We start from the raw sequence: 26,356 nt of genomic DNA on the forward strand, positions 1-26,356 counted from the left end.
GCCCACATCCACTCTAGATGCCAGTTACCCAAGATTTGTTGAGTTGGTCTGGAAAGATTCCAACCTCACCTGAAAGCACAGCAACCTCATCCAGAAAGCCCTGGGTGAACACATAGGGTTAAGCAAAGGATGTCTGTCTCTCCACTTTCCAGCCCCTGCCCTACCCACCTTTTGGCCTTAACAATAGCTCTTTCCTTATTAGCACCATTGATTTTGTTAAAAACAAATAAAAAACCTTACAAAGTATCTGCTTAGGGTTTTTTGCTGAGAAAGCTGGGTGGCAGCAGTCAGGAGCACAAAAGTCCTCTCAGGATTTTCCCATCCCTGGATGTGATTCCACATAGCTTGTGCCCTAGTTAAGTAAGTGGAGAGGGCCTGGTGCCCTCTGAGACCTGACTCCTAAAAGAAATCTTGGCTCTCTGGGACATGGGGCTGTGGATGATTGCCTGGGGGGCAGGAAGACAGCCATCCTGATCTCTAGTTGTGCCCCTACAGCAAGCAGACTTCCAGATCTACTCGGAATACTGCAACAACCATCCCAACGCCTGCGTGGAGCTGTCCCGGCTCACCAAACTCAGCAAATATGTGTACTTTTTCGAGGCCTGCCGGCTGCTACAAAAAATGATCGACATCTCCCTGGATGGCTTCTTGCTGACTCCAGTGCAGAAGATCTGCAAGTACCCACTGCAGCTGGCTGAGCTGCTCAAGTACACCCACCCTCAGCACAGGTAGGAGGCGTGAGGCAGGGAGATAGCTGAGGTCATGCAGCAGTTTGATAAGCACTTGAGGAGTGCTGGGTTCTGCTTAGGTACTGGGGCAACAGCACTGAATAAAACAAGCACTGCCCTCAAACAGCTGCCACTGCAGCAGGGGAAGAGGACATCAAGAGGATATTAAGCTCTGCTCTGTGCTTAGCATTTAGGAGGAGAGGGATTGTGCATTTGACCAGTCAGACAGTGGCCAGGGGGCATAGCCCCAGGAGACGGCAGCTCCACCCAGGGAGCTGTGGGAGACTCCTGCATCTCTGCTCTCCAGCCCGCAGTGCCCTTCCATCTCTGTTCTGCCACAGGGACTTCAAGGATGTCGAAGCTGCTCTGCATGCCATGAAGAACGTGGCCCAGCTCATCAACGAACGGAAACGGAGACTTGAAAACATTGACAAGATTGCTCAGTGGCAGAGCTCCATAGAGGACTGGGAGGTGAGGGCCCCCGGGCCCAGAAAATACTGTGGTGTCTTTGCTTGAAAACTGTGCTTATCCTGAAAGGTTTGGGAGGGAGCAGAAGCAGGGAGCCAGGCCCCTGGAAGTGAGCACTCATAACGGAAAAGCAGGTTCTCTTACATGGGCACAGGGCCTTGGTATTGCCCAGAGCCAACCTTGAACACCTGGTAGCCCACTTCCTGTGTGAGATACAGCAGCCCTCCCAAGAGCCACCCCAGCCCAGGAGAAGCCCTAACAGAGGAAGCATGTTTTTCTGAACTGTCTGTTCTTCAGGATACAGGGTACATCCCTGAGTTTCATTTAACTTCTGGGGCTCCCAACAGTTGAATTTAGGCCCAAAAGTGTGACCAAAAATGGATCACCACCCATCAGGGCTCCCTGGTTCCATTTTTATGACTTGCATATTCCCTGTCTGTCTGCCAGCCTTGCCTTCTTAGGCAACACAAAGGCCTGAACTAATGATATTCCTGTTCCCCAGGGCCATAGGGGACTTTGCCCCTCCACCACCAACCAATCTGCCTCATCCTGAGGCTCTACACCTGAGAGCTCCCTATCCACACAGTGCCACTGTACCAGCTGCCCGGAAGAGAAATTATCTGAAAATCAATATAAATTAGCCACAGAACATTATGAAATAGATTTCTGGACCCCACTCTTAACCTACTGAATGCAAATTCCTGGGGAGTGGCTGGGCAATGCAGTCAGTGGTTCTGAGGCCCAGCCCTGGCTAAGGACCCATACAAATTCAGTCATCTTAAACTGGACGGTTACCAACAGCTGGCTGGGATTTGCACTCTCATAGAACTGGGAAGGGACAGGGCTTAGAAAGTTTGAGGTCCAGTGATGGAATTTCAGATACTAAATACATTTAGCTGAGAAAAGGACCTTCTTTAGACCTTAAAGACTAGTTACACAGGTGAATTCCAGCCAGGCCTAATTTTTCTCTAGGGCAATACATCTAATCAAAAGATGGGAGCCACATACAGAATTTTATACTTTCTAGTAGCCGTCTTAAAAAAGAAACAGATGAAACTGATTTCAATAATGTTTAACTCAGTATATCCAAAATAGCATTTCATCTTGTAATCAACATAAAATATCATTGAGATATTTTACATTGTTTCATATTAAGTCTTCAAACTCATTGTGTATTTTATACTGACATCTCAACATGGATTAGCCACATTTTCAGTGCTCAAGAACCACATGAAGCCACTGGCTGTTTTGCAGGGATAGCCAGCTCAGGTCACATGTGTCCCTTTTTCCTCTCCCTCCATAGTCCCCACCATTGGGACCCAGAATTATTCTTGGGCTTCAAGAGCACCCAGCCTACCCTTGACCTGGCCCAGTGAAAGCTGCAGTGGGAAGACACCCACCCACAACAGAGGCAGGAAACAGCCCAAGGTTGAGTGTGCTCATCTCATGGCTCTCCTTGGGGATCCCCAGGGGGAAGATCTTTTGGTCAGGAGCTCGGAACTCATCTACTCGGGGGAGCTGACTCGCATTACACAGCCTCAAGCCAAGAGCCAGCAGAGAATGTTTTTTTCTCTTTGACCACCAGCTCATCTACTGTAAGAAGGTACCAGAGTCACTCTCCCCTGCTGGACTGGCCCCGTAGAGCAGGTGGAGAGACTGAAGCCGAGGGCTGGGAGCAACTGCCCAGAGGAAAGGAGACTGCCAAATCCTATACTGGCCATTCCCATTCCTGGAGCATGGTCAGGCCCTTAGGGCTAGGATGAGATGGGGCAGTCGGCTCTGCAGCATGGACCTAGGGACCACGGGATGGCTCTCAGTTCAATCAGGGCCCAGTCCTATTAAGAATGTCCTCCTTCCTGACGTGGCCCCTGCCTGATCCTCAAGTCACATATTTATTCTCCTCCTGCAAACCTTTGCTTCTCCTTGCAAACCCTGAGCTCCTTTGCTGTATCCTCCTCCCAGCCTCCTCTTCACTGCTGGCTTCTGCATCTCTTTGAAAACATGGCCCAGCACCCCCATCCATGAAGTTCTTGTTCACTGTACTCCTCTGTGCTGTGCCCTATAGGCCACTGCCTTAGTTTCTATGTCTATCTTCCCACCAGACTGCACTGCTCAAAGACAGGGCTGCCCCTGCCCCGGTAGTAGCTGGGCACTAAAAGGGCAAGGCTCCTCCGCTGGTGGTTCAGCATAGTCACAGGTCACACCAGGCCCCCTCTGCCTTTAGGTGCTTAATGTCTGCTGGGGAGGTGGCTGGGGGCAGACCAGGGACATGAGCAGGTGAACAGTTGGGCAGCCAAAGCTCAGGGCAGCATCTGGCAGGACCTGCTTCGCCGGGACGTGTTATACTACAAGGGCCGGCTGGACATGGATGGCCTGGAGGTGGTGGACCTGGAGGACGGGAAGGACAGAGACCTCCACGTGAGCATCAAGAACGCCTTCCGGCTGCACTGCAGTGCCTCAGGGGTCAGCCACCTACTATGTGCCAGGAAGCCTGAGCAGAAGCAGCGCTGGCTCAAGGCCTTTGCCAGGGAGAGGGAGCAGGTGCGGCTGGACCAGGAGACAGGTGCGAGACCCTGCTGGGCCTTGCCCCACCTCTAAGGCCAACCTGGCCCTTCTGCCTGGCCTGGCCTGGCAGAACCACCATGATAGAGTGAGGCAGTGTATCTCTCCAGAGGGCCTCAGGGCTCCAGGAATCTCTTAGTCCTAGAGTAAGCAAGGCACTGCCAGCCTCACTCCACTGGCAGAAGTGGCCCTTCCTTGGTCTACAGCCCCAGGGTATGGGTCTGCTGGCCTGTAGAGTGGATGTTGCTTCACTGCACGAACTTGCCCATGTCCCCATGCACATCTCTATAGCCAGCCGGAGCCCTGAGGAGAGGTGGGTAATAGCCTCCAGAAGTCTCCCCTGCCCCATATGAATAAGCATCTCCCCCTCCTATTCACTCAGTGGCCAGGTTGCTCTTGGTGAAGAGCATCCACCTAGACACTGAATAAAGGGAGAGCCAGACATCAGGTAAAGGTGAGAGGAGAGAACGTGGGAGGACTCAGTAGATCTTCATTCTCTGCCATGGTTGGCAGGGCAGGCTGACTGAGCAGGCCAAGGAACAGCCCCTGCTATATCCAGGGCACAGACCCTGAAGCATATGGGAGCAGAACACTGGGAAGACTGCACCCGGGCAGGGAAGGAGGAGGATGTGGGTCCTTATGTGTACCTCCCCCCAGGCTTCTCCATCACTGAACTGCAAAGGAAGCAGGCCATGCTGAATGCCAGCAAGCAGCAAGCCACAGGGAAGCCCAAAGGTAAGTGGACAATAGTCCCACCTCTGGGCAGCTCTGGCCTTGATTATCTGTCTGACCCCTAAAAGCAAAGTCACCTAACCACCAGATCCCCAGAGGAGCCCACTACCCTTTGAAGGTATTATGTTCCCAAAGGCTGGTGATAAGGGGCCACAGGTGACAAAGCTTGGATTAGTACACTGTTCTTTATCTTGACCCCTCTGACCACCCCATTGTGGCACCATTAGTGTCAGTGCTTTTCTTCCTCAGGCTGCTGACAGGCACCCTCACAGCTGCTGTCCCCCTTTCTACAGATAGAGGCATCATCACATGCCTTCCAAAGGTCCCTGGCCATCCATCATCTCTTCAGGCCATAGTAGGTCAGGGCAGGCCAGAGGTTCCAGGTAGATGGGCTCTAGGATGTGGTCAGCCCCTTGGGAAACAAATTCTATGTGGCAAAACTGCCTGAGGGTTCTGCACCAGAGGCCTGGAATGGGCCCCTCTGCCTTCCATCCTGTGCCACCTGACACTGGGGCACCAATGACCCTGCTGTTTCTCTTTGCCCAGCTGTAGGCCGGCCCTGCTACCTGACACGCCAGAAGCACCCACTATTGCCTGCCAGTCGGCCCCAGCAGCAGGTCTTGGTGCTGGCGGAGCCCAGGCGGAAGCCATCCACCTTCTGGCACAGCATTAGCCGGCTGGCACCCTTCCGCAAGTGAGCCAGTACCCTCCTGACAGCACTTTGTGGACCTGCCCACCCTCGGCCCCCAGCTTTTCCTCCTTGAGGACCACTCCATCTGGCCATCCTCTCTGCCTAAGAAACTGGAAGTGTGCAGGTGTTGGTGCCCCCAGGAGGTACCGGGTTTGTGCTCCCATCCTTGGTTTCTTCCCTGCTGCTGGTGAATGAAGTGACCAGCTGGGAGAGACAGCGCCCTGGCACATACAAACCCCTCCTACAGCCTGTTGACTCTCTCCCAGTCTGTCCACACTACGGACCTGTGTGAGGCCTTCACTGACCAGGAGCCTAGGAACCACAGCTCAGAACCACTTACCAGGTTGACGTGCAGAAGGCTCTAGCTGCTTTGGACCCTCTTCTTTGGAAACCTGATCATCCTCACTCCTATTTTCTTCAGGCAGGAGAGACCTACTCTATGGCCAGTGGCGACCTACAAATCTGGGCTGTGTCCCCCCAGGCCACTTGCAACTCCACTTGCAACCATGGAGTGCAGGAACCAGGAATTCTGTGCCCAAATATCTGGCCCAGACCTGCCCTTTTTACCTCCCAGCCCTTCTCTAGATACTGCTGGTCACCCTCTTCACTGGTGATGTTGTGTAGTGGGAAGAACAAAACCATATAGTCAGCCCATACTTTGGTCCAAGTTTCGTGACCAGTCCATCTGTAGCTGTGGGGTTGCTGCAGAACCACTTGGTTCCTGTTTTTGTTTGGGTTTTGTCCTCGTCTTTCTAACAATGATGAAAAACAATTAATTGTTGTTAGTGACACAGAAAGATTGCCTTACCCTAGTGAGCGTGAGAAGCCATAAGGACTGAATTCTTGGGCCCAGCATCCAGACTGACCTGACACTCCAGGCAACGGACATGTGGTGAGGGCACCCACATCCTGCCCAGGGGCTCCAGGAGCACAGCCAGGGCCTGGCATGTCAGTGTGGAACCCTACAGGATTCAGCAGCATGGACAGTCACTCTTGCACTATACCTTCTCCAAGCCAGAAGCCACATTTAATTTCATAAAGAAACATGTGAAAAGTAACCTGGCTGCCAACCATTGTTTTCTGTTGGTATGTGTGCATTTTTCTTGTGTGTGTGCTCCCATTCTTTCTGTGCCTGGCCTTTCCCTAAAGAGGAAAAATGAATTGGGCATGGTGGCATATACCTGTAATCCCAGTAGCTCAGGAGGCTGAGGCAGGATTTCAAGTTCAAAACCAGCCTCAGCAACTCAGCAAGGCCCTAAGCAAATTAAGACACTGTCTCAAAATAAAAACATAAAAAGGGTTGGGGATGTGACTCAATGGTTAAGAGCCCAAGTTCAATCCCTGGTATCAAAAAAAAAAAAGGAGGGAGAACTGAGCCAAACAATTCTGAGGGTAAGGGGGCCTATGTGGGGGGACCTGATCAGAGAGCTCATCCTCAGGGCTCTACAGAAGATGGGTCAGTGCTGCAGAGCCCCAGGATTGCTGGGAGGATAGTCTGCAAGGCCTGAAGGCCCACTCCCTCCCTGACTGTTCCCAGAGTACTTAGCTAGAGTTGGCATATATGAGTTTGAGGGACTGGGGGGGACTGGGGTCCATCACCTTTCTGGGCCTCAGCTTTCTCCCTGCTGAAATGGGGAAGGACATGTCTTCCCAGGTGGACCCTGACCACAGAAGCCAGAAGAGAAGCTTGAGCTGCCTCCCTCCCAAACCACCTGGGAATAGTTCCTCAACCCACTACCTCCAAGGGATTGAAGGTCACATGACCTTCTTCCGGCAACCGCTAGCAATCTCCTAACTTACAGAGAGATAGCACCTTCCTATTAGGCCAAACTACCTCTAAACAAAACCTACGTGGAAAAAAATGAAAACCAGAATATGCAACACAAGTCAATCTTTATTGAAAACTGCAGTATTAATACATAACAATTCTTGTTACAATAAACGTGCTTTAAGAATTTTAAATCTGAGCTCATCTACTCATCAGATTGCATAAAAAATTAAAACAGTATGAATTTACACCTAATTGAACTGGCTCAGGATGGATGGTCCATTCCTTTGTATTGACACGTAAGTTCAATGCAGAGGCAAGGGATGCCTTAACACTGGAAGACAATGCTGACTTAAGCTTAAAAAAAGTACCAAGAGAATGGTGTAAAAAACAGTATTTAAAAATCATTTAAAAAAAAGGGGGGGGGACAGTTTCCTATTCAGTTACAGCCCATAAGCCTTCTTGGGGCCTCTCCTTCGAGTGGCCATCACAGCAACCCTGTTAGGAGCACAGTCTCAGATCTGGCCCAACTAGTTCATTCTACTGCCCACTACTCTGCACCAGAACCCACAGTGCCACCCTGCCCAAGGAGCTGCCTACTGCACCATTCTGGGACATCCCACCCTGCCTGAAGTGCATCAGGACTCCCTAGACAGAGATACTGCTCCTCTCCCCATTCCAACTGACCACACTTCATCCTGCTTATCCTATAGGTTTTCCATTTTTCAAATGAATGGGGAGTGGGGAAAAGAGACAAACCCTCTGAAACAGACCAATTCTGCAGTTTCTACCAAGGCCACACCCACCTCCTCAGTGTGTCATCTGCAGCATATCCAAAGGTCTGCCGCCCTTCAGAGAGCTCAGGTGGAGTAGTACGCAGCTCAGAGAAAACACACATAAACCTGGGAGATGTGTTAGGCAGGAGAGCTGAACTCTGCTCTCCCTGAAGCCAACCACACTCCTAAACTTTAGAGATTCTCTTAGAAAGCACCAGAGAGAAGGACCAGCGGCTATCCCTCCTGCCGCTGCACCCATGAAAGACCCTATGCTGTGTGGGTAGTGCCAGGCCAACAAAAGCTGGAGCAGCCAATTGTCAGCTGCCAGATAAGAAGGTGACCCAACTAGTCAGAGTAATACTGTTTTCAAATGTTTGAAAAGGAGAGGTGACAGTTGGCCTTCCTTTGAAAAGGAGTCCCAATATTTGCACAGCTAGTGCATGCCAGCTTTTTATCATCCCCCAATGGCACACTCAGCCCATGGGCACACAAAGCCCATGTGGGGACACAACACTACCAAATGCCAGAGCATTCCAATATATTTCCTATCACTGACATGTCCCCCAATAAACATGCAAATTACTTCCTAGGCCTCCTCTGTCACAGCAGGATAATGCTACTAGATAAAGCAAAGCAAGGTGCAGATACCTTGCTGGGGAAGGGCAGGACACTCAAGAGGCCAGGGACCCAGCCCGGGACTAGGGACCTCTTTGCCTCCTATGAATAATACATTTGCATAGCACACAAGAAATGTCACCCAATAGCAATTTGTAGGCCCAATAACCACACCATCAAGAATGTTCTTGAAAGATGGCCCACAAGAGACATAAAAGGTTCAGGAAGAGCTTATGTGCCTATTACCATGATTGGCCCTAGCCCAAAGGTGTCCTCACCTCACAGAATCAAGAAGCTCATAGATAACACTAAATACTCACTCAGCTTCCAGACCACATCCAAACTAGATTTCTATGAGCAAAGAGGAGCAGCAGCTACACAGCTGATGAACACACCTTCCAAGCTTCAGGGGAAAAGGTAGAGAATAAACAGTTTTGAATACCCATAATGACATCCATGTTTACAGGAATTAGGTCCTCTGTTTGCCTGTATCAGCTACTAAAAAGAACAATAATTCAACTGAAGAACACTCAAAATCAGGAATGTCACACACACAAAATGCAAAATTTCAGGGAATGTTCCACAATGTGCTTGGGATACCAAATTATGTAGCTCTGTAACAGAATACTGACGCAGGTTCTAGCCCTTAATTAATTTTACTAGAACTGAAGCTGTTAAAAATTACAATCTATGACAGTTTTGTTACTACTCAAATTCAGGTTCTTATCTGACAGATAAACTCTCTTTTATCATCAAATTTCATAGCTGATACAATGATAGTATCAAAATGGAAAAGATTTCAACATAGATAAATAAAGTCAAAGTATCTGATAGTCTCTCAGTTCAACTTCACAAAAGGGAAAAAAAAGATTTTTAAAAAGTTTAGGGAAGCAAAGTGTTTATTAAGCTGATGTACACCGGGAAAGGGATGCAACCCACTCTTCTTTACCCTTCATCTCAGTGCTTGTGGGAACACCCTGTGTTTGCCAGTCTCACACAGGTCTAGAGACAGTTCACATACCTTCTTCGAACTTCCTCCAGAATGCAAATGACTCTGCCCCTTACAGGCACAGGGAATGTATGTTTCCATTTTTGTATGGGGCTTTGTTAAAACATACACTAAAATCATGAACATGTTCTACTCATCTATTACCATTCAATTTGGGAAAACTGCCTTCTCTGTCAGTCAGTTAAGTCCCTGAAATCCTGGGAACCTACTGATATTGCAAACCAACACAATTACCAACATAGATTTGTGAAATGAACACAAACTACATGCCTGGGGTACATTGTCTGTCTCTCTCTCTCACACACACACACTCACATACACATACATACACACACACACACACACACGCACGCACGCACACACACAGGTTAAGTGCTCATGAAGCAATTTAAAGTACTTATCAGTAAACATTCTATGTTAATAGACATTAGGAATAAGGAATCTTTCTGTTTACAATGATCCATGCAAAAATATTCCTAAACTTCTTACAAAATAAATGTGGAAAAAGAAAATGAAGAGTACTCACTATAAAAAATAAGGGTTACCAAAGGCTCAGTGGTAAGGTTACCTGCCAGCCAGGCTGACCACTACCAGTGACCTCCACTGAGTGCCAGCGCCCTGACCTAGTTGCTGGAGAGGCAGCACAGAATCCCCTCTCAACCGAAGTCCACAGCACTCCAAACAAGGATGGGGTGGGAAAAAGAGGTACCTCCGTCCCTGCACAACAGACCCCTGAAAAGGAGCAAGTCTTCATACTCCAACTCTTCTGACCCTCACTGAAAACAGACATGTACTCCTATTGATGGAAGTTGGGCATTTAGAAGGAAAAAAAAAAAAAAAAATCCTCTTGATTTCTTATGTACAATATTCAGATTTTAAACTAAAAATCTTTCCATAATAGATCCAGGCAGGCAAATGCTTTCCACTGCTACCTGGCCCTTTCTGCCATCCACACTTGCTTGGTGCTGGGTGCCTTTAGCTGCAAGAAGAGATGGCAGAAGAGGCTCACAGACACCAGCCCTATGAATCCCCTCCAGCTGGTCAGAGGACAAGTCACAATCAGGTGGACTACCCCAGGACAAGCTACATGATTCTACATTTTCAGACACATCCACAGTCTTGCCTCTCTACAAGAAACATGAGGAATTTAAATAAAGTTTTGTTCCCTTTTAATCATTCTTAAATATACAACTTTCTCTATAACATACAGCTGAAGTCTTCGCCATTCCTTTGGGGGGCGGTGGGGGGGAGCGGGTAGCAATGCCTTTAAGTTTTCGGCTGACTTCAAACATTTCTGGGGAAGGGGGCGGTTGGAATGATTTTCTAAGCTAAATAAAGCAGAAGACAATACCTCATCCAAGTGTGGCTGTTTCACCTATCTTCCATTCCAGGAAAACAATTTAGTTCTACACAAGACTTTTTCAATAAAGATATACAAAACAGCATTCTTCTCTGTAAGAGACAGACAGTGTGATGGAAATTTAGATGGCAAGGAAAATTGTTTTGCTGATATGTAGACAGTCCCTTTGCCCCTAACTGTACTGGCCACACATTTCTAATCTTCCATGATGGTCTTTAAGCATGTCCCCATTCCCTTGACCCTGCCAAGTCTACACAGAAAGAAAGGGATGCCCACTAACTGGCTGATCCCGAACCACAGCGGCCCCCTCACTCTCTCCCCATTCCTGCAGCTCCCTCCCATGCAGTCAGTGCCAAAGAAACAGACTGCTGAAAACTAAGTCCACATCCCTAACTGGCAACCCACATCAACCCCAAAAGGCTGAAGAATCACCTAAGGTATTTCAGGTATGCTCTATGAACAAATTCACTTTAACACTTAAAACTTTAAGACTTTGCATACAACAGTGCATTAGTGATACAGTTGTAAAATACGTTTCCATTCCTTTGGGTTTTGCATAAGATGGTTTTGCATCAGTCACTGCAGGTAGATTGAGCAAGCTTTGTTTTTGTGTTTGTTTTTTTTAAAACATGCATTCAACTAGATATGATTCAGAATAGATAATACTCCCTTTTTATCATTACAGTTAGCTAAAAAATTGCCAGGCAGTCCACAAAACAGGATTTGCTTTAAGACCAACCCACGGAGTTAGCTGGAGACTAACAGCGCTGGGACCTGCTGGGCCGGGACAGTCGTGTTTAGCTAAGTGTCGAGAGCATTAAGAAGAAAGTCCTGGTTGGAGGCACAAGGCCTGCAGCACCAGCTGTGGAACCTCAATGATGTGACTGCACAGCTCCATCCGCAAACCTAGGGAGAATAACAGGCACACAGTCATACAGAGCTCTTTTGCTACCACTGCTCCAAAATTTCCAAAAGGACAAGGTCCAAAAGGGTCAAAAAGAGGCAGCAGTATAAAAAGTTACTAGACTCGATTCCCATTCACCTCACAGAAACCCCCAGTTACAACCAGAACACTACCTCCTATAGCAGGCAGGAGGGGAATGTTTCAGGTAAGAACAGAGATGCAGTACAAATAGCAACCACTCAAATGGTTTCCTTCTTCTTTATGGAGTGCCAGGAAGAACAAAAACATAAAATACTACATTGCTCTTAGATCAAGGGTCAGGTGCATTTTTTTTCCTTACTGCTTAAAACATGAAGGTAGGTTTGCCATCCTCCACAGGGAAATGCACTTTTGCCAGGGCCCAGCAAGCCTTCACTGATCACTTACATTTATTTGCAGGGTGATCACCACTGAGGGGGCACATAGCTGTAGGTGGGTGTTCCTGGGGCCCGGTATGTGGGCACAGTGACTGGATGAGGGGCAACAGGAGTTGGGGAGTGGGCAGTCAGCAGGGTACCTAGAAGAAAGAGCAGTACATCACACACAAAGCAGACCTACACGCTATATACCAACTCCAGTGTGGCTCCACACTGCCTCAAAATAACATGTAGGCCTGGCCTCTGTGAAGAGGAAGACACCTTGGAAAAGGATATAGTCCTGACCCAGAGCGAGGTCAGAACTCTGGTCAGATTACCCCCCAAAAGAGTTGAAAGATATATGTACATACACAGTAGGTTCATACTGACAATGTTTTTAAAAGGTTTTGTGCCACCAACCATGATGGTACGTTCTTGTAATCTTCACTTCTTCGGAGGCTGAGGCAGGAGGATCACAAGTTCAAGGCCAGAATGGGCAACATAGTAAGACCCTGTGTCTCAAAATGAAATAAAAAGCACTGGCAATGTAGCTCTGTGGTAAAGTACTTCAGTACTGCCAAAAATAAAAAATAAAACTATAAAAAGATTTTGTGCTTACCTTTACAGAGCATGCACAAAACTTTTTTGTGGGTCACAAGAAAAACTATGCCCCAATTTTTGGGGTACTACAGATTGAACCTGGAGGTACTTTACCACAAAATTACATCCCCGTTCATTTTGTTTTATTCTGAGACAGTCCTCAAAAATTTGTGATCCTCCTGCTTCAGCCTCCCAAGTCGCTGAGAACAGGTGTGTACCACTGCACCAGGCTTTTATGAACACTTTAAGTGGTATTATCAGACTTAAAACAGAAAATTTTCATATATACTACAACACAGGTGAAACTTAAGAACATTATGCTAAGTAACAAAAGGCAAATATTGTGGATGGTCCCACTTATATGAGGTATTTAAGAGTTACCAGAAACAGAACAGTAGCTAACAGCATTAGAGAGCGGGTACAGCAGTTTAATGGGGTGTAAGTATTTAACACATACACAAATTTCAGATTTGCAAGATGAATACCAATGTAAATAGACTTAACAATAATGAACCATGGAAAAATGATTAAGATGATTAAAAAAAAAGAGAAGAGAAATGTGAAGCAGGATTTCCAAACTACATGAGCTTCTGAATATATCATGAAAATGTATCTTTCCTATAACTACTAAAATTCAGGAACTGGGGCTAGGGTTGTGGCTCAGTGGTAGAGCACTTGCCTAGCATATGTGAGGCACTGGGTTCAAATCTCAGCACCGCATATAAATAAATAAATAAATAAATAATAAATAAATAAAATAAAGGTCTGCCAACAACTAAAAAAAAATTTTTTAATTAAAAATTCAGGGACTTCCTGAATCCTCCTGAGGTTCAACACTCCTCAAACCTAATGCCTTTACTTCCTGCTGCCTGTGCTCACCCTGCCCACCATGGCCTCAGGGTGACAGCTTCTGTCTATGTCACAGTCTTCTCTGCCTTGACAGAAAAGTACAGGAAAGGCAAATAAAATGGAGATTTTGGTCAGAAACACACAGAAGCCCAAAGTGCCTTTCTCTGTGGTACAATTTCTTTATACTGAAGTTGTGGGACAGGGAAGTGAAATTCTAATCATGGGCCATCAAGTGTACCCTGCCCAGCATGAAGGCAGTCACATTTACCCTGAAAGACCAGAACACAACCTAATCCCTAAATAGCAGATCAAGTCCCAGGGCTTCCATGGATCCACAGAGACATGCCTACCCTAGCCAGTGGTCTGATCTGCCCATGGTTTATTTTCCTGACTTAGAAGAGGCCTGGGGGAGTAAAGCAGATAGCTGAAGAATTTGTACAAGTTGCTGTTACTTCTAGTAACAACAGACCAACATTCCTAGATACATGAAATCTTGCCCATTAAACTTAACCTGACCTACAAAGCCAGCTCACACTAAAGGGAAATAAGAAGAGGGCCAGCAACACAAAGTGTTCCTCCTCAAATTTTATATGCTCACGGTGGTAGGGGAAGTAGTGTCTGGTCACTCCCCATCCCTACTGCCAAAAGGACTACCCAGCTCACCAACAAAGTGACTCAGTCAAATTCAGAAAGTGCTGTTCAGTTATACTCCACGAGGGAGGTCACTAAGTTCATCAACTCTTATACCCCACGCTCCAGTATCCTCTCAACTGAAAGAAAGGGAAGGAAAGGAAAAGAATCAAAGGTAACTATCCCTTCTCCAAAGAATTACATGTACTTTCACAAAACCGCAGCCATGAAAAACCAGAACCAAGAGTCAGAATACTCACAAGCTTTCCCACACCTCACCCCAGCCTTGTGGCACCATAACACAGACATGCCAGGAACAAACACTCACCTGCTGACATGGCCATCGTGGTCCCAGCAACCATGCCCATGGTGACCCCATTGCCTCTAGGAGGAGGGATGGGAGCAGGGTACACTGTTGCAGGCATGCCATTGGGCTGCACCACCGTGGTGTGATGGATGACGTGAGGAGGTGCTGCATACAGTGGCTGTGTGTAGTACGTGCCTTGCTGTGGGGATAAGAGAGAAAACTGCCACAGGGTCCCATAACTGTGGAACCTGATGGAACCAATCCTTCCCACCATGCAGGGCATGCCCAAGCATACCTGTGCATAAGGGCTCTGCTGGGGGTAGGCACTTCGCACGGGGTACACAGCAGTCTGGTAGGGGTTGGGGGAAGAAGAGTACGGCGGCACAGCCCCGCTGGTGGGGGAACAGGACACTTTGTAAGGTGTGCCAGGAGTATAACCTGTAACAAAGAAGTTCATGCCTGAGTTCATGTGGGATCATGGCAGGCATGGGGGAAGTACATGTATAGGATGGAGACAGGTGCCATCTCAACCCATGAACAGTGTAACACAGTCAAGATTCAACACCACTGCAGTCCTACCTCTCCTCCACTCACACCTGGCTCCATTTCTTAGTTTTGTGTGCAACTGAAGTGGGGGGGTTGCTGAAGAGGAGAAAGTTCTATGGAGCAGATAGCTCACACAAGAATAGGAAATTAATACTGTCCTGACCCACCAGAATATAAATTGGTATGGCATTCCTGGAACTCAATTTGGCATTTAAAGTACATATGTATTTTAACACCACAATTAACTTGTATAAATCTAAAAGAAATAAGCACGTATACACAAAGACAGAACTTATAAAGCATACTCATCTCTGTTATTACAGCAAAAGCAAAAAGAGAAACTTATCAAATACCAGGGATTGGCTTAGTGCCCTACAGCAAAAAGACTTCGGGATCAAAGGACAGACTGAGCACACACACTTGCTTGACCCACCCAAAATGACATGAAAATGACTATCAAACAGATTAAGAAATAAAAAGACAGACCAAGAATGGAAGTGAAGAAATCTTTTAAACCTAAAAAGCTGCACTCAACCAGCAGTGAGGGTGGTGAAGTAGTCTGATCCCAGGACAGCACCTCTCCAAAGGCCTGGGAACTGCAGGACACCAACTTGTTTCCAGAAGTTGATAGAGGGCTCTAATGGGGAAGAGGGGCTGTGAGTCTACTGAGTAACCATTAGGTACCTGGCTTCCTTCCTAATTCTTTACCCCAAAAGATTTGCTCTCAGGTCTGGTGGGAGAAGGCCTCTGGCCCACAATGCTCACAGCAGCTTTATTCAACTGCCAGAGAGTTATAAGTAGACTAAATGTCCACCAGCAGATGAGCATATAGACAAACTGGTACATACACATATACAAAAAAAAATGCTCAGCAACCAAAAGGAACAAATTACTGATACACACAACACAGATGAGTCTTAGTAACACTATATTATGCAAAAGAAGCCAACATAAGAATACATACTATATGCATCGCATAGTAAGCACCAGGAAAAGATAAATCAAAATTCACAAGGACAGAAAGCCCACCAGTTGTAGCCAGGGGCAGAGGGGCACGTGAATTTTTCAGAAGAGTATAGTCACCCAACTATAGCAGCAATGTAAAGCCCTATACAACTATCCAAACACATCAAGCTGCACACTGAAAAAGGACAGCTTCCAGTACTGATTAAACACTACCTCTGCACAAGCTATTTCTAATAAGTCCCTATGGCATTCACATTCCCATCCGTGCAATCTAAGGCAGAAAGCAATCACACTGTCAGAAAGTACAAAATCTCAAGCCACAAACACACTTACCACAGCACCCAGCAACTCCACCTCCAGATATTTCCCCTAGAAAATGAGAACACAGGTCCACAATGGGACTTGTAAAACATGTTCACCAATCTAATTCCTAAAATGGAAAACAACCCAAATGCTCATCAATAGGGCAAAAAATACACTGTGCTATATCTATGTAAATACTACTTAGCAAGCAAAAGGAAAACCACAGATGAATCTCAAACCATGTCAAGTTTTCCAAAGAAGCCAGATCCCCAAAAAAGAACACCAGGAACTATTCCACTTACATATCAAACACTAACTAAATCCAACTATGGCGACAAAGCAGAAAAGAGGAGAGGGTGAAGAAAACCTGGGATGATAAAAGGATTGCATATATTATTTGGGCAGTGGTTCCACAAGAATGTGCAACTCAAAATTCACCCAACTGCACACTTAATATGTAGGTGTTTTGTGCATAATCAAGTTAAATTTTTTTCATTTTAATTGTACTACTGGTACAATTACCATGTCAATAGTGTCTGCATAGAATCTCTATAAGTGTACCCAGGCACATCATTACTATAATGTCAGTTTTTTTCAAGCATTCCCCAAGCTATGTTCATGCTACTATCCCTTCAGTGTGCCCAACAGCTGGCCCAGGTGAGTTGTACTCCAACCCAGATCCATGTGCATCCAGACCCTTAATCCCTTCATCCAAACCAGGTGATCCCAATATCAGCTAGTCTCTATCTGGAAAGAAAAGATTCTCCCAGATCTCCCTATATTATTTTTGAAGTTCATTAACTGCTATGTTAACTCTAAGTATATAAACAGTGCCAAAATTTGAATATTCCCACTTTTTCAACGTGCCTAAAAACCAAACACACAAATTTTCATCCAGGATTTGGAAAAGCAAGAGCACTTAAAGAGTTTCTGCTATAATTTTGAATTTAAGTGTCCCCAAAAGTCCACATGGTAAAGGCTTGGTCCCCAGGATGGTGCCTACTGGGAGGTAGTAGAAACTTAAAAGCTGGGCCCTTGGCAGGGAAGTCTCCAGGTCACTGGGGACATGCCATCCTCCCCCCAAAGACTGTAGGATCCGGTCCCTCTCCTCATCTCCTCCTTCTCTTTTGCTTCCCAGTTGTGAGAATTCTGCCATCTGGTTCTGTAAAAACGTGCTGCCACCTCAGGACCAGAGCAATGGGCTAATCCATTACAGACTAAAACCTTCAAAACTGTAAACAAGCTGGATGCAGTGGCACATGCTTATATTCCCAGAGAATCAGGAGGCTGAGGCAGGAGGATTTCAAGTTCAAGGTCAGTCTTGGCAACTTAGCAAGACCTGTCTAAATAAATGAGTCAGAGATGTATGTAACTCAGTGGTAGAACACCCCTGGGTTCAACAAAAAAAAAAAAAAAAAAAAAAAAAAAAAAAAAAAAAAAAAAACCATGAATCTTTCCTCTTAGAAAGCTAATTATCTCAGGCATTTGTTATAGTGACAGAAGCTGACAAAAACAAAAAGCTTTCTCTAACTGCTCATCCTAAGAAAAATAAAAAAGGAAAGTGGTCTATGCATGTTAAAACTCATCAAAACTTTAAATATGTACACTTTATTCAATGCCAAGTATACTGTAACGAAATGTTTTGATTATAAAGAAAAAAGCAGCATGGAAACTATCAAGTACCAGCCACTCAGTGACACTCCCAGGAGGTAGCCCAGGATAGCCTTAAGAAATTCCTCACAAGAGACACACTTGCTCAGAGGAGGAAACAAAAAACAGCACAATGTGGGAACACCTGTTACTAGACAGGACCACGGGAGCACTAGCAAGCTATTAGTCAACAGAGAGCCAGGACCTGTCACAGAAGTGATCAGAAAAGATCCAGCCCTCTCCACAAGGTGTTAGACTTCAGAGGAAAACCATTTAAAAAAAAAGAAAATTAAAGAAAAGACCACCAACACGGATTTATGCAGTCTTGGCAAGCAAGGAGAAGTCAGCTCAGCGTGGAAGGCAAGGCTGTCTCTAAAGAAAGGAATAACTGGGCTGGACAAGATGGCATATACTTATAATCCCAGTTGCTCAGAAAGCTGAGGCAGTAGGATTGCAAGTTCCAGGTCAGCCTCCAGGAGTTTAGGAAGACCCTACGCAACTTAGGGAGATCTTGTCTCAAAATAAAAAAATAAAAGGGCTAGAGATGAAACGCAGTCAGTGGTATAGTACTTGCCTAGCACATACGAGGCCCTGAGTTCAATCCTATGTATGGCAAAAAAGAAGACAGAGAAAAGAAAACAAATATTGGGATAAAGGCAGGGAAAGAGAGTGTCTCATCCTATATAGCCTCCTTTTCCCCAAGTCACTCCTCCTCCTTCCCTTCTCAGGACCACAACTACACTACACCAGGAATAATTCACTGCTGGTTAACTCATACATGGACAATGTTAATATGACTCCTACTCCATAGCTTAAATCCAGTTTTTCCCTCACTATTTCCATGGCCTCAATCAATAGCCCTCCCAGGAATCACTCTCATAGCTGACCAAAATATTAACAATTTCTTAAAGAAGTATCACAATCTGGAGCTGGGGATATAGTTCAGTGGTAGAGTGCTTGCCTATCATGTGTGAGGCACTGGGTTCGATCCTCAGTACCACATAAAAATAAGTAAATAAAATATGAGGTATTGTGTCCATCTACAACTAAAATAATATTTAAAATAATAATAATAATATAGGGGAGAGCCTGGAGCAGAGGCGCATGCCTGTAACCCCAGAGACTCAAGAGGCTGAGGCAGAAAGATCACAAGTTCAAAGCCAGTCTCAGCAACTTAGCAATGCCCTAAGCAACTTACCAAGACCCTTTCTCAAAATAAAACAATAAAAAAGGGCCAGGAACATGAATCAGTGGTTAAGTGTCCCTAGATTAAACCCCCAGTACCAAAATAATATTTATAATAATAATAGTAGTAGTAAATGGGAATGTGGTTGGCTTATAGATGAAAAACACAAGCTCTGAGCTGGTAACTGCTAAAAAGTCAGGAGATAGGGCTGGGGATATAGCTCAGTTGGTAGACTGCTTGCCTTGCAAGCACAAGGCCCTTGGTTCAATCCCCAGCACCACAAAAAAAAAGTCAAGTGATAGGTAAGTGGAAATTATACTATTGCATTCTTGTATATATATTTCAAATTGTTCCTAATAAAACCTCTACAAAGTCTATTTTTATTTTTTTTAAGGTTTAGGCTTACTGTTATGACTTAAGAGACAAAAGACACACATTCAACTTTAAATTCAACATGAGTTAAGTAGATCTTATTTCCATGTATTTTTAAAAAATCTGATATAAGTGAACAAATGTGAATATGACATATTAAATCACATTAAAAAATTACCATTTCTAAGTGTAATAATGTTCAAGAATGAATGTCTTATTATTTTGTTAGAAAGGAGCATCCTGTTTTGGTTTGTTTTTGTGTTTTAATATTGGGGATTGAACCCAGTAGCACTTTACCACCGAGCTACAACCCCAGTCTTTTTTTTTTTTTTTTGAGACAGGGTCTCACTAAGTTGCTGAAGCTAGCCATGAACTTGCAATCCTCCTGTCTCGATCACCAAGCCAGAAGGAAAACAAATTCCTGAAGTCCACAAGACAAGAGCCACAAAGGCTAAATACAATTCTAAATTAGTTCAGCAGAAATAAAAGAGGAAAGAAAACAACCAGAACTTTTAAAGAAAAATAGGGTAAAGTAATAACTGGCAGACCTAGGCAGAAGGTATTATGGACATTCACTGTACTATTTTCTCAACTGTTCTGTATATCTTGAAAAGCTTAATAATAAATAAGGTAAAAAAAAAAAAAAAAAAAAAGATGCTTTCAAGTTGGGTGTGATAGAGTGTACCTGTAGTCCTAGCTACAACGAAGCTGAGGCAGAAGGCTCCCTTGAGACTTGCTGCCTGGGCAACACAGCAAGACCCCATCTCTTTAAAAATATATAAACAATTAAAATGATAAATATAAGTCAGGTGTAGTGGAACATTTCTATAATCCCAAAGACAAAAAAAAAAAAAAAACTGAGGCAGGAGGATCGCAAGTTCAAAGCCAGCTTCAGCAACTTAGAGAAGCCCTAAGGAATTTAGTGAGACCCTGTCTCAAAATAAAAAATAAAAAGAGCTATGGATGTAACTCAGTGGTAGAGCATCCCAGGTTCAATGCCCAGTATCAAAAAATAAAAATAATTTACCAACTGCCTTAAAAAGAGAAAGAAAACAAACAGTAACCAACACACTGTAAAAGATATATATACAAACTTTTTATCCAAGACATACAGATGGCATATAAAAAGATTAATATTATTACTTGTCATGAGTGTTAAAAATAAAAATACAATGAGAGCTATCCACTAGGTTAGCTAAAATTAAGACTGGTCATACCAGTGTTGCTGAGAATGGAGAAGAACTGGACCTCTCATACACTACTGAAGGGAATGTAAAATGGTACAATCAATCTGGAAGACAGTTCTGCAGTTTCTTCCAAAGTTAAATATATACCTGCCATAAGAACCAATCATTCCATTTTTGTGTTTATTCAAAAAAATAATGAGAACTATGTCCATAAAAATTTGTACATTAATATTCATAGCAATTTATTTGTAATATCCCAAAACTGCAAATAACCCAAATATTCATTACCTAGCAAACAGATAAGCAAACTATGGTATTTCTATACAACAGAACACTACCTAACAATAAAAAGGAATCTAATACTGATACATACTACAATATGGAAGTCAAGGAAATTATGCCAAAGAAAAGAGGACAGTCAGAAAAAGAATTTTTTTCTATGTGAATTCATTCACACAAAACTTTTAGAAAATGAAAACTCATCAACTGCAAGAGAATGGAGATCAATGACTTCTTGGAGCCTGGGAGACTTAAAAATGGGTAGAAGAAAATGTTTGGCAATGATGGACATGTTTATTACCAGCTATCATGGTGATAAACTTTATAGCAAAAGATACAAAACAATACACTTTAAATGAGGATGTAGCTCAAGGGCAGAAGGCCCCTAGGTTAAATCCCCTGTACTGCCAAAAAACAAAAACAAAAAAAAAGATAAAAACATAAAACAAGCCATTTTGAAAAGAAAACACAGGCCATTTTGAAAAGAATTTGGGGTTTAAAGTAGAGGTGGCTTATCTTATAGTGACAGGAAACAAGTAAAAACTTCACCTGGAAACATTACTCTGATTTAAGTGAGCAAGAACATAAATCTAGGACAGAAAACCAGGAGCAAGAAGACCAACTCAAAGTTTTCTCTTGATATATGAGCTAGGGACTCAAGAGGTTGTGACAGTGGAGACAGAAAGGAAGAAAAGGACATATGGGTAGAATATAAAGGCAGAAATTTATGAATCATAAAACAGGAAGAATTTCAGAGAGGGGCACTATGCCATCTTTTATCAAAATGAACTGTGTGAAGCTAGCATTCTAACAACAAAGAACTGCCCCAGCAGTCTTGTAAGGTGCCTCCCATGGAAAACTAGCCAAGCCCTCATGTCAAAGCTTAGCCCACCACTGTCGCAAAGCAATCACAAAGTCCTGTCTTAGTAATAATGCCAGAAAGGAGCCAACAGCAGAGTGTGCAGGCTCACAGGAGGAAATTCCACTCAATGAACAATCTTTAAAAGACTCAGGTGAAACCAGCTGCACTTTTAAATTTTAACAGTGACTTTTAAAATATAAAAATATTCTCAAGTACCTTACATAGAATATAAGACTTTCTTTTAAATACAAAGTGGGCTAGGGATGTAGTTCAGTGGTAGAGTACTTTCACTAGGTTCCAACACAGTACTAACACCCCTCAAAAAAGAATAACCAAATAAGCAAAGTGCTAAAGTAATGTAAAGAAATCAATGGCAAAATGGTTTTCAGTTTCTAGTAGTCACCCCCTATTTCATGAACAGAGGTTCTGGCACAAGAAATTAGTTACCTTAACAACTTAGTGATCAGAATGAAGATTTGTGTGCTAAGAGAGCTTGATAGTATCTAAAACTTATAAAACACACACCAAAAGGCTAATTTTATAAACTCAGAAATAAACGCGCTCAATCCCAAATCCTAATTCTATACCCCCTCTTCCCAAAGCCCAGCCCCTTTACCTTCTCCCCTGCTGCATGCACAATGCATTTCATCCAGCACATACCTGTTTGGAAGGTAGGATTCGCTCCAGGGTACATGTTAGGAGAATAGGCAGGAGCTGCAGCAGCATAGCCCATGGGGAAACCAGCTGAAGGAAGACACAATGTCTTGTCATCAACGAAGAAGTGAGATAATCTTATAATCAGAGCTCTTATAAACTCCTCCTTCTTACCCTCAACTCCAGAACTCCACACAATGACTCACAGACCCCAACAGATGTGTGCCCAACAATTTGTCTCTAGCTGTCCTTTTTTTTTTTGGCAGTGCTGGGGACTGAACCCAGGGCCTTGTGCTTGCAAGGCAAGCACTCTACCAACTGAGCTAGATCCCCAGCCCCTCTAGTTGTCTTTTTCTCTCAGAATTTTGATGGTGAAGAACCATAATCATGTCTTTTAAATATGTGATTAATTGCTTACAACTTTTTACAACTGAGAAGATTTGACAGAAAGTGAGTTAGAATCTAATCTGAAGAAGAGCTAAAACAAGGGGCAGAGGCATAGTTCAGTGGTAGAGTGCCTGCTTGGCATGTGTGAGGCCCTGGGTTCAATTTCTAGCACCAAAATAAATAAGAATAGCTAAATCATAATACCAAAAGAAAAACAATTCTTTTAAACCCCAAGTTGTAGTAAGCAAATCTCCAACACTTAGAAAAGTTTCATTCCTGATCCTACTCACATAATTTATTTCTTAGCAAGAGTAATGAGAGTGCTAAGGATATGTATATATTATGGTAGGTCCAGTTACCTTCATCTGTCTACACAGCAAACAATATGAATTCTTGGAGCCAAGGGTCTATTTTTGCTGCTACCAAAGACATAGCCACATTATTGCATGTTTTCATTTAAAAGCTATTTTTTGTTATTGTTCTTGGGCACTATTTAAAAGACCCAAATTCATTTCAGACTTTTTCATACTCTTAAGTTCTAATCCCCAACAACTTTCCCGATTTGGGGTGGCCAGTCATGAACCCAGGCTGTCAATGTCATTAAATGTCAATCTTCATACTGAAGGGACTCCAACTGGCCCTGCAGACACCAGGAAGTGGGAAAAGTCCAATCACGAGCCATTTGGAAGCAAGTTGACTTTTATTACATGAGAAATCCTTAGTAAGACTAAACCAATAGTCACTAATAATTCCAAACATGAACACAAAAGAGACATCAAGACATTCAATGTTAAAGTCAGAATCCTGCCCCCTACCCAGATGTCTACCAGAAGAGAAAGCTTCAGTCATCTGACCAGCCCTTCTTGGAGCCCAGGGATCCATAAGTTCCCTGCTTCCCTTCTGCTTGACTCCCCCTTTCATAGTCCAGGAAGATGTGACAGCTAGGGCATTAGAAATCCTTCTTTATACAAGGGACATATGCCACTGAGAAGACCTGCTTGCTAGCCTTGACTACTGTCATACTACTTGTGAGAAACTGTACTTTACTCTTCTCTTCTCTCACCTGTTGCAATAAAAAAAAAGGCCAGGCACAGTGGCACAGGCCTGCAATCCCAGCAACTTAGGGAGGCCCTACGCAACTTAATCTGTCTCAAAACATAAAAACGGCTGGAGATGTCATTCAGTGATTAAGAGCTCCTGGGTTCAATTCCTGGTACCAAAAAAAGAAAAACAGAACAGCAGCCTTCAAAAGGAACTGTGTTGAAGAAGCCCAGAGAAAGATGTTTGTTTGCTAGGGCACTTAGACTGGGACATTTAGAGTGGCATCATGACTCTTTAAGGAACTATAGTGGTAACACTAAACAAAGTCAGGAGAACCTTCAGGGTTAGGTGAAAACGAGGGGCAGGAATTGGGGGGTTTGAGTGAACTTCCAAAGGGTTAAGTAATTATGGGTAGGTTTGGCTTTTAGTTTCTTTTACAGTAATGGGATAGAACCCAAGGCCTTCTGCATGCTCAGCAAATGCTCAAAACTGAGCTACACCTCTAGCCCTTCAGCAGGTTTTATCTGAAGGTTATAATTAAAGTTCCTTTCTAGATCCCCTGCAGCATTCCTCCCCAGCCTGGATGTCCTTGCTTTGCTATATACCACCTTTCCAAGAAGTCCTCCAAGTTTCAATGAGAATAGTGAGACAATGGCCCACAGGAATTCCTACAAGTGACCAGATACCATTTTTTATTATGAATCTGTTGTTTCCCTTGATCTTAAAACTGATCCTCCTCTATCTCAGCATGAACTATTTTGGGTTTCCCTCCTGAATTCTCACTTTTCCACTTGCCTCCCTAGTCAGAGAACAGTGTGTAGTGGTAAAATGTTTTATCAACTTCATTCATTTTGAACATCAAGGGGAGATTTCACTTGAAACATTTCAAATGGCCACTGTAAAAAGCAGGGCAGAAATTTCCATCAGCATTCTGTAAAGACTGACCTGGAGAAATTCCCTAGAGGACCAAATGCAAGGGAAGTCAAGTAAGCTCTGGAGCTGCCCTCAATTCACCCACAGGAGCTAATGGGATATAGCTTAGATACCAGGGAATCAGTCAGAAAAGGAAACACCACTGACCTACAGCATATCCTGTAGGCATCTGCAACAATTTGCACAAAATCCAAATTTCTTCATCTCTCCCCATAAACCCACCAATAAATTCTCATTAAATTATCTGCCCTATATTTGTTTCAAGGGTCTTACAGTTATGTTTGTTTGGCCCTTCCCTTCACAACCTTCTAACAGTGAGTTAACATGCTCTAAAATCAAACATCATCTCTCCATCCCATTAGCCACAACCTATATGCTCTGCCACCATCCTGACCAGAGCTGAACATAGCTCACCTCACTATTTCTGCTTTAAGTATTTTCACTTGAGCTACATATAACCCCACAAGGGTAGTCTAAGAAGACCCTACTGGCATGCTGGTCATCGGTATAAACACCAAATTCTTCTTCTTCTCTCCGGAATTTTGCTGAGAAGTACTGTTTCTCTATTCCTTTGGATTTTTTTAGCCCCAGCACAGTCTTCCTAAAAGTACCCCCATCCCCGACACCAGGCAGTGTCCCTTCAGCAACTACTCTCACTCCCTTCTGGCATGCAGAGGCTTTTGGAAAGACCAGACTCCCCATAGCAAAAGAATGGAGTGATCTTCAACTATAACCATTTTTATGAGCTTGATCAATCTATGATAATATCTTTGGAAAAGGAAAAAAAAAAAAAAGACAGGAGAAAATATTTACAAATTATTTAGACAAAGGGTTGATACACTTAACTTTTTTTGACGTTCAGCGAACTGAACATAGTGCTTCACATACTCTAGGTACCAATAAGCTACATCTCCAGCCCTTTTTACTTTTGAAAGGGTTTCACTAAAGTTACTTGGGCTGACCTCAAACTTCTAATCCTCCTGCCTGACTTCCAAGTAGCTGGGATTATAAGCCTGCACCACCACAACTGGTCATAACTTGAAAAACTAGAAGAACAAAAATCCAAGAAAGAAAAAAATAGACATGAACTATTAGAAATGCAAACTACAACTATACTAATACGATTTCTCACATCAGACTAACAAAAACCTGAAAATCAGATACTTTGTCAGCAAGGCTGTGGAAAAATATACTTCTAAGAAGAAGGACAAAAACAGGAAATGCCCTACAGAAATGAACTGGGCACTACCTTAAAAATTGCACACATATATCTGGAAGATTGAGGCTGAAGAATCCAGAATTCAACCCCAGACTGGGCAACACAGCAAAATGCTGTATCCAAAAAATAAAATGCAAATGTATTTACTCTCTGATACACAACCCCACCTCTAATATTTGCCTTTAATTTTAATTTCACAATCAATATAGGCACAAGGTCATTCACTCTGAAATATCATTCAAACAGCAAACAGTTCAAACACTACCACCCATCAAAAGGAAAGTGGTTGAATTTAAAAACAAACAAACAAACAAACTAACAAAAAACAACCAAAATGGAGGGTTTATGCAGTGGTATGTTCTTTAAAAAAAAAATAA

General features: G+C 43.9%; 2 protein-coding genes across 6 annotated transcripts in view; one reads left to right on the top strand and one right to left on the bottom strand.

Annotated features, from left to right (window-relative positions):
• The window catches only part of Arhgef4 (Rho guanine nucleotide exchange factor 4), a 206,320-nt gene extending 199,994 nt beyond the window's left edge, over positions 1-6,326 (top strand). Inside the window, 7 exon segments of the mRNA XM_047545044.1 lie at positions 496-728; positions 1,070-1,199; positions 2,667-2,759; positions 2,761-2,799; positions 3,516-3,759; positions 4,416-4,493; positions 5,037-6,326. Of these exon segments, the coding sequence (XP_047401000.1) occupies positions 496-728; positions 1,070-1,199; positions 2,667-2,759; positions 2,761-2,799; positions 3,516-3,759; positions 4,416-4,493; positions 5,037-5,188 (969 nt within the window). The 3' untranslated portion in view covers positions 5,189-6,326.
• Positions 6,327-7,057: 731 nt separating this feature from the next.
• Positions 7,058-26,356, bottom strand: part of Fam168b (family with sequence similarity 168 member B) — a 29,707-nt gene continuing 10,408 nt past the window's right edge. For 2 of the 5 annotated variants that reach the window (XM_047545901.1, XM_047545897.1), the window contains exons 3-8: positions 22,406-22,489; positions 16,240-16,275; positions 14,690-14,832; positions 14,416-14,614; positions 12,040-12,169; positions 7,058-11,615 (exon numbers count right to left, since the gene is read on the bottom strand). In XM_047545901.1, coding sequence (XP_047401857.1) covers positions 12,057-12,169; positions 14,416-14,614; positions 14,690-14,832; positions 16,240-16,275; positions 22,406-22,489 — 575 coding nt within the window. In that variant the 3' untranslated portion in view covers positions 7,058-11,615; positions 12,040-12,056. The remainder of the gene's footprint in view (positions 11,616-12,039; positions 12,170-14,415; positions 14,615-14,689; positions 14,833-16,239; positions 16,276-22,405; positions 22,490-26,356) is intronic. The other 3 variants (XM_047545899.1, XM_047545900.1, XM_047545902.1) reach the window with 3 other exon arrangements.

The sequence above is a fragment of the Sciurus carolinensis genome, chromosome 3 (genome assembly GCF_902686445.1).
Source record: "Sciurus carolinensis chromosome 3, mSciCar1.2, whole genome shotgun sequence".
NCBI lineage: Eukaryota > Metazoa > Chordata > Mammalia > Rodentia > Sciuridae > Sciurus > Sciurus carolinensis.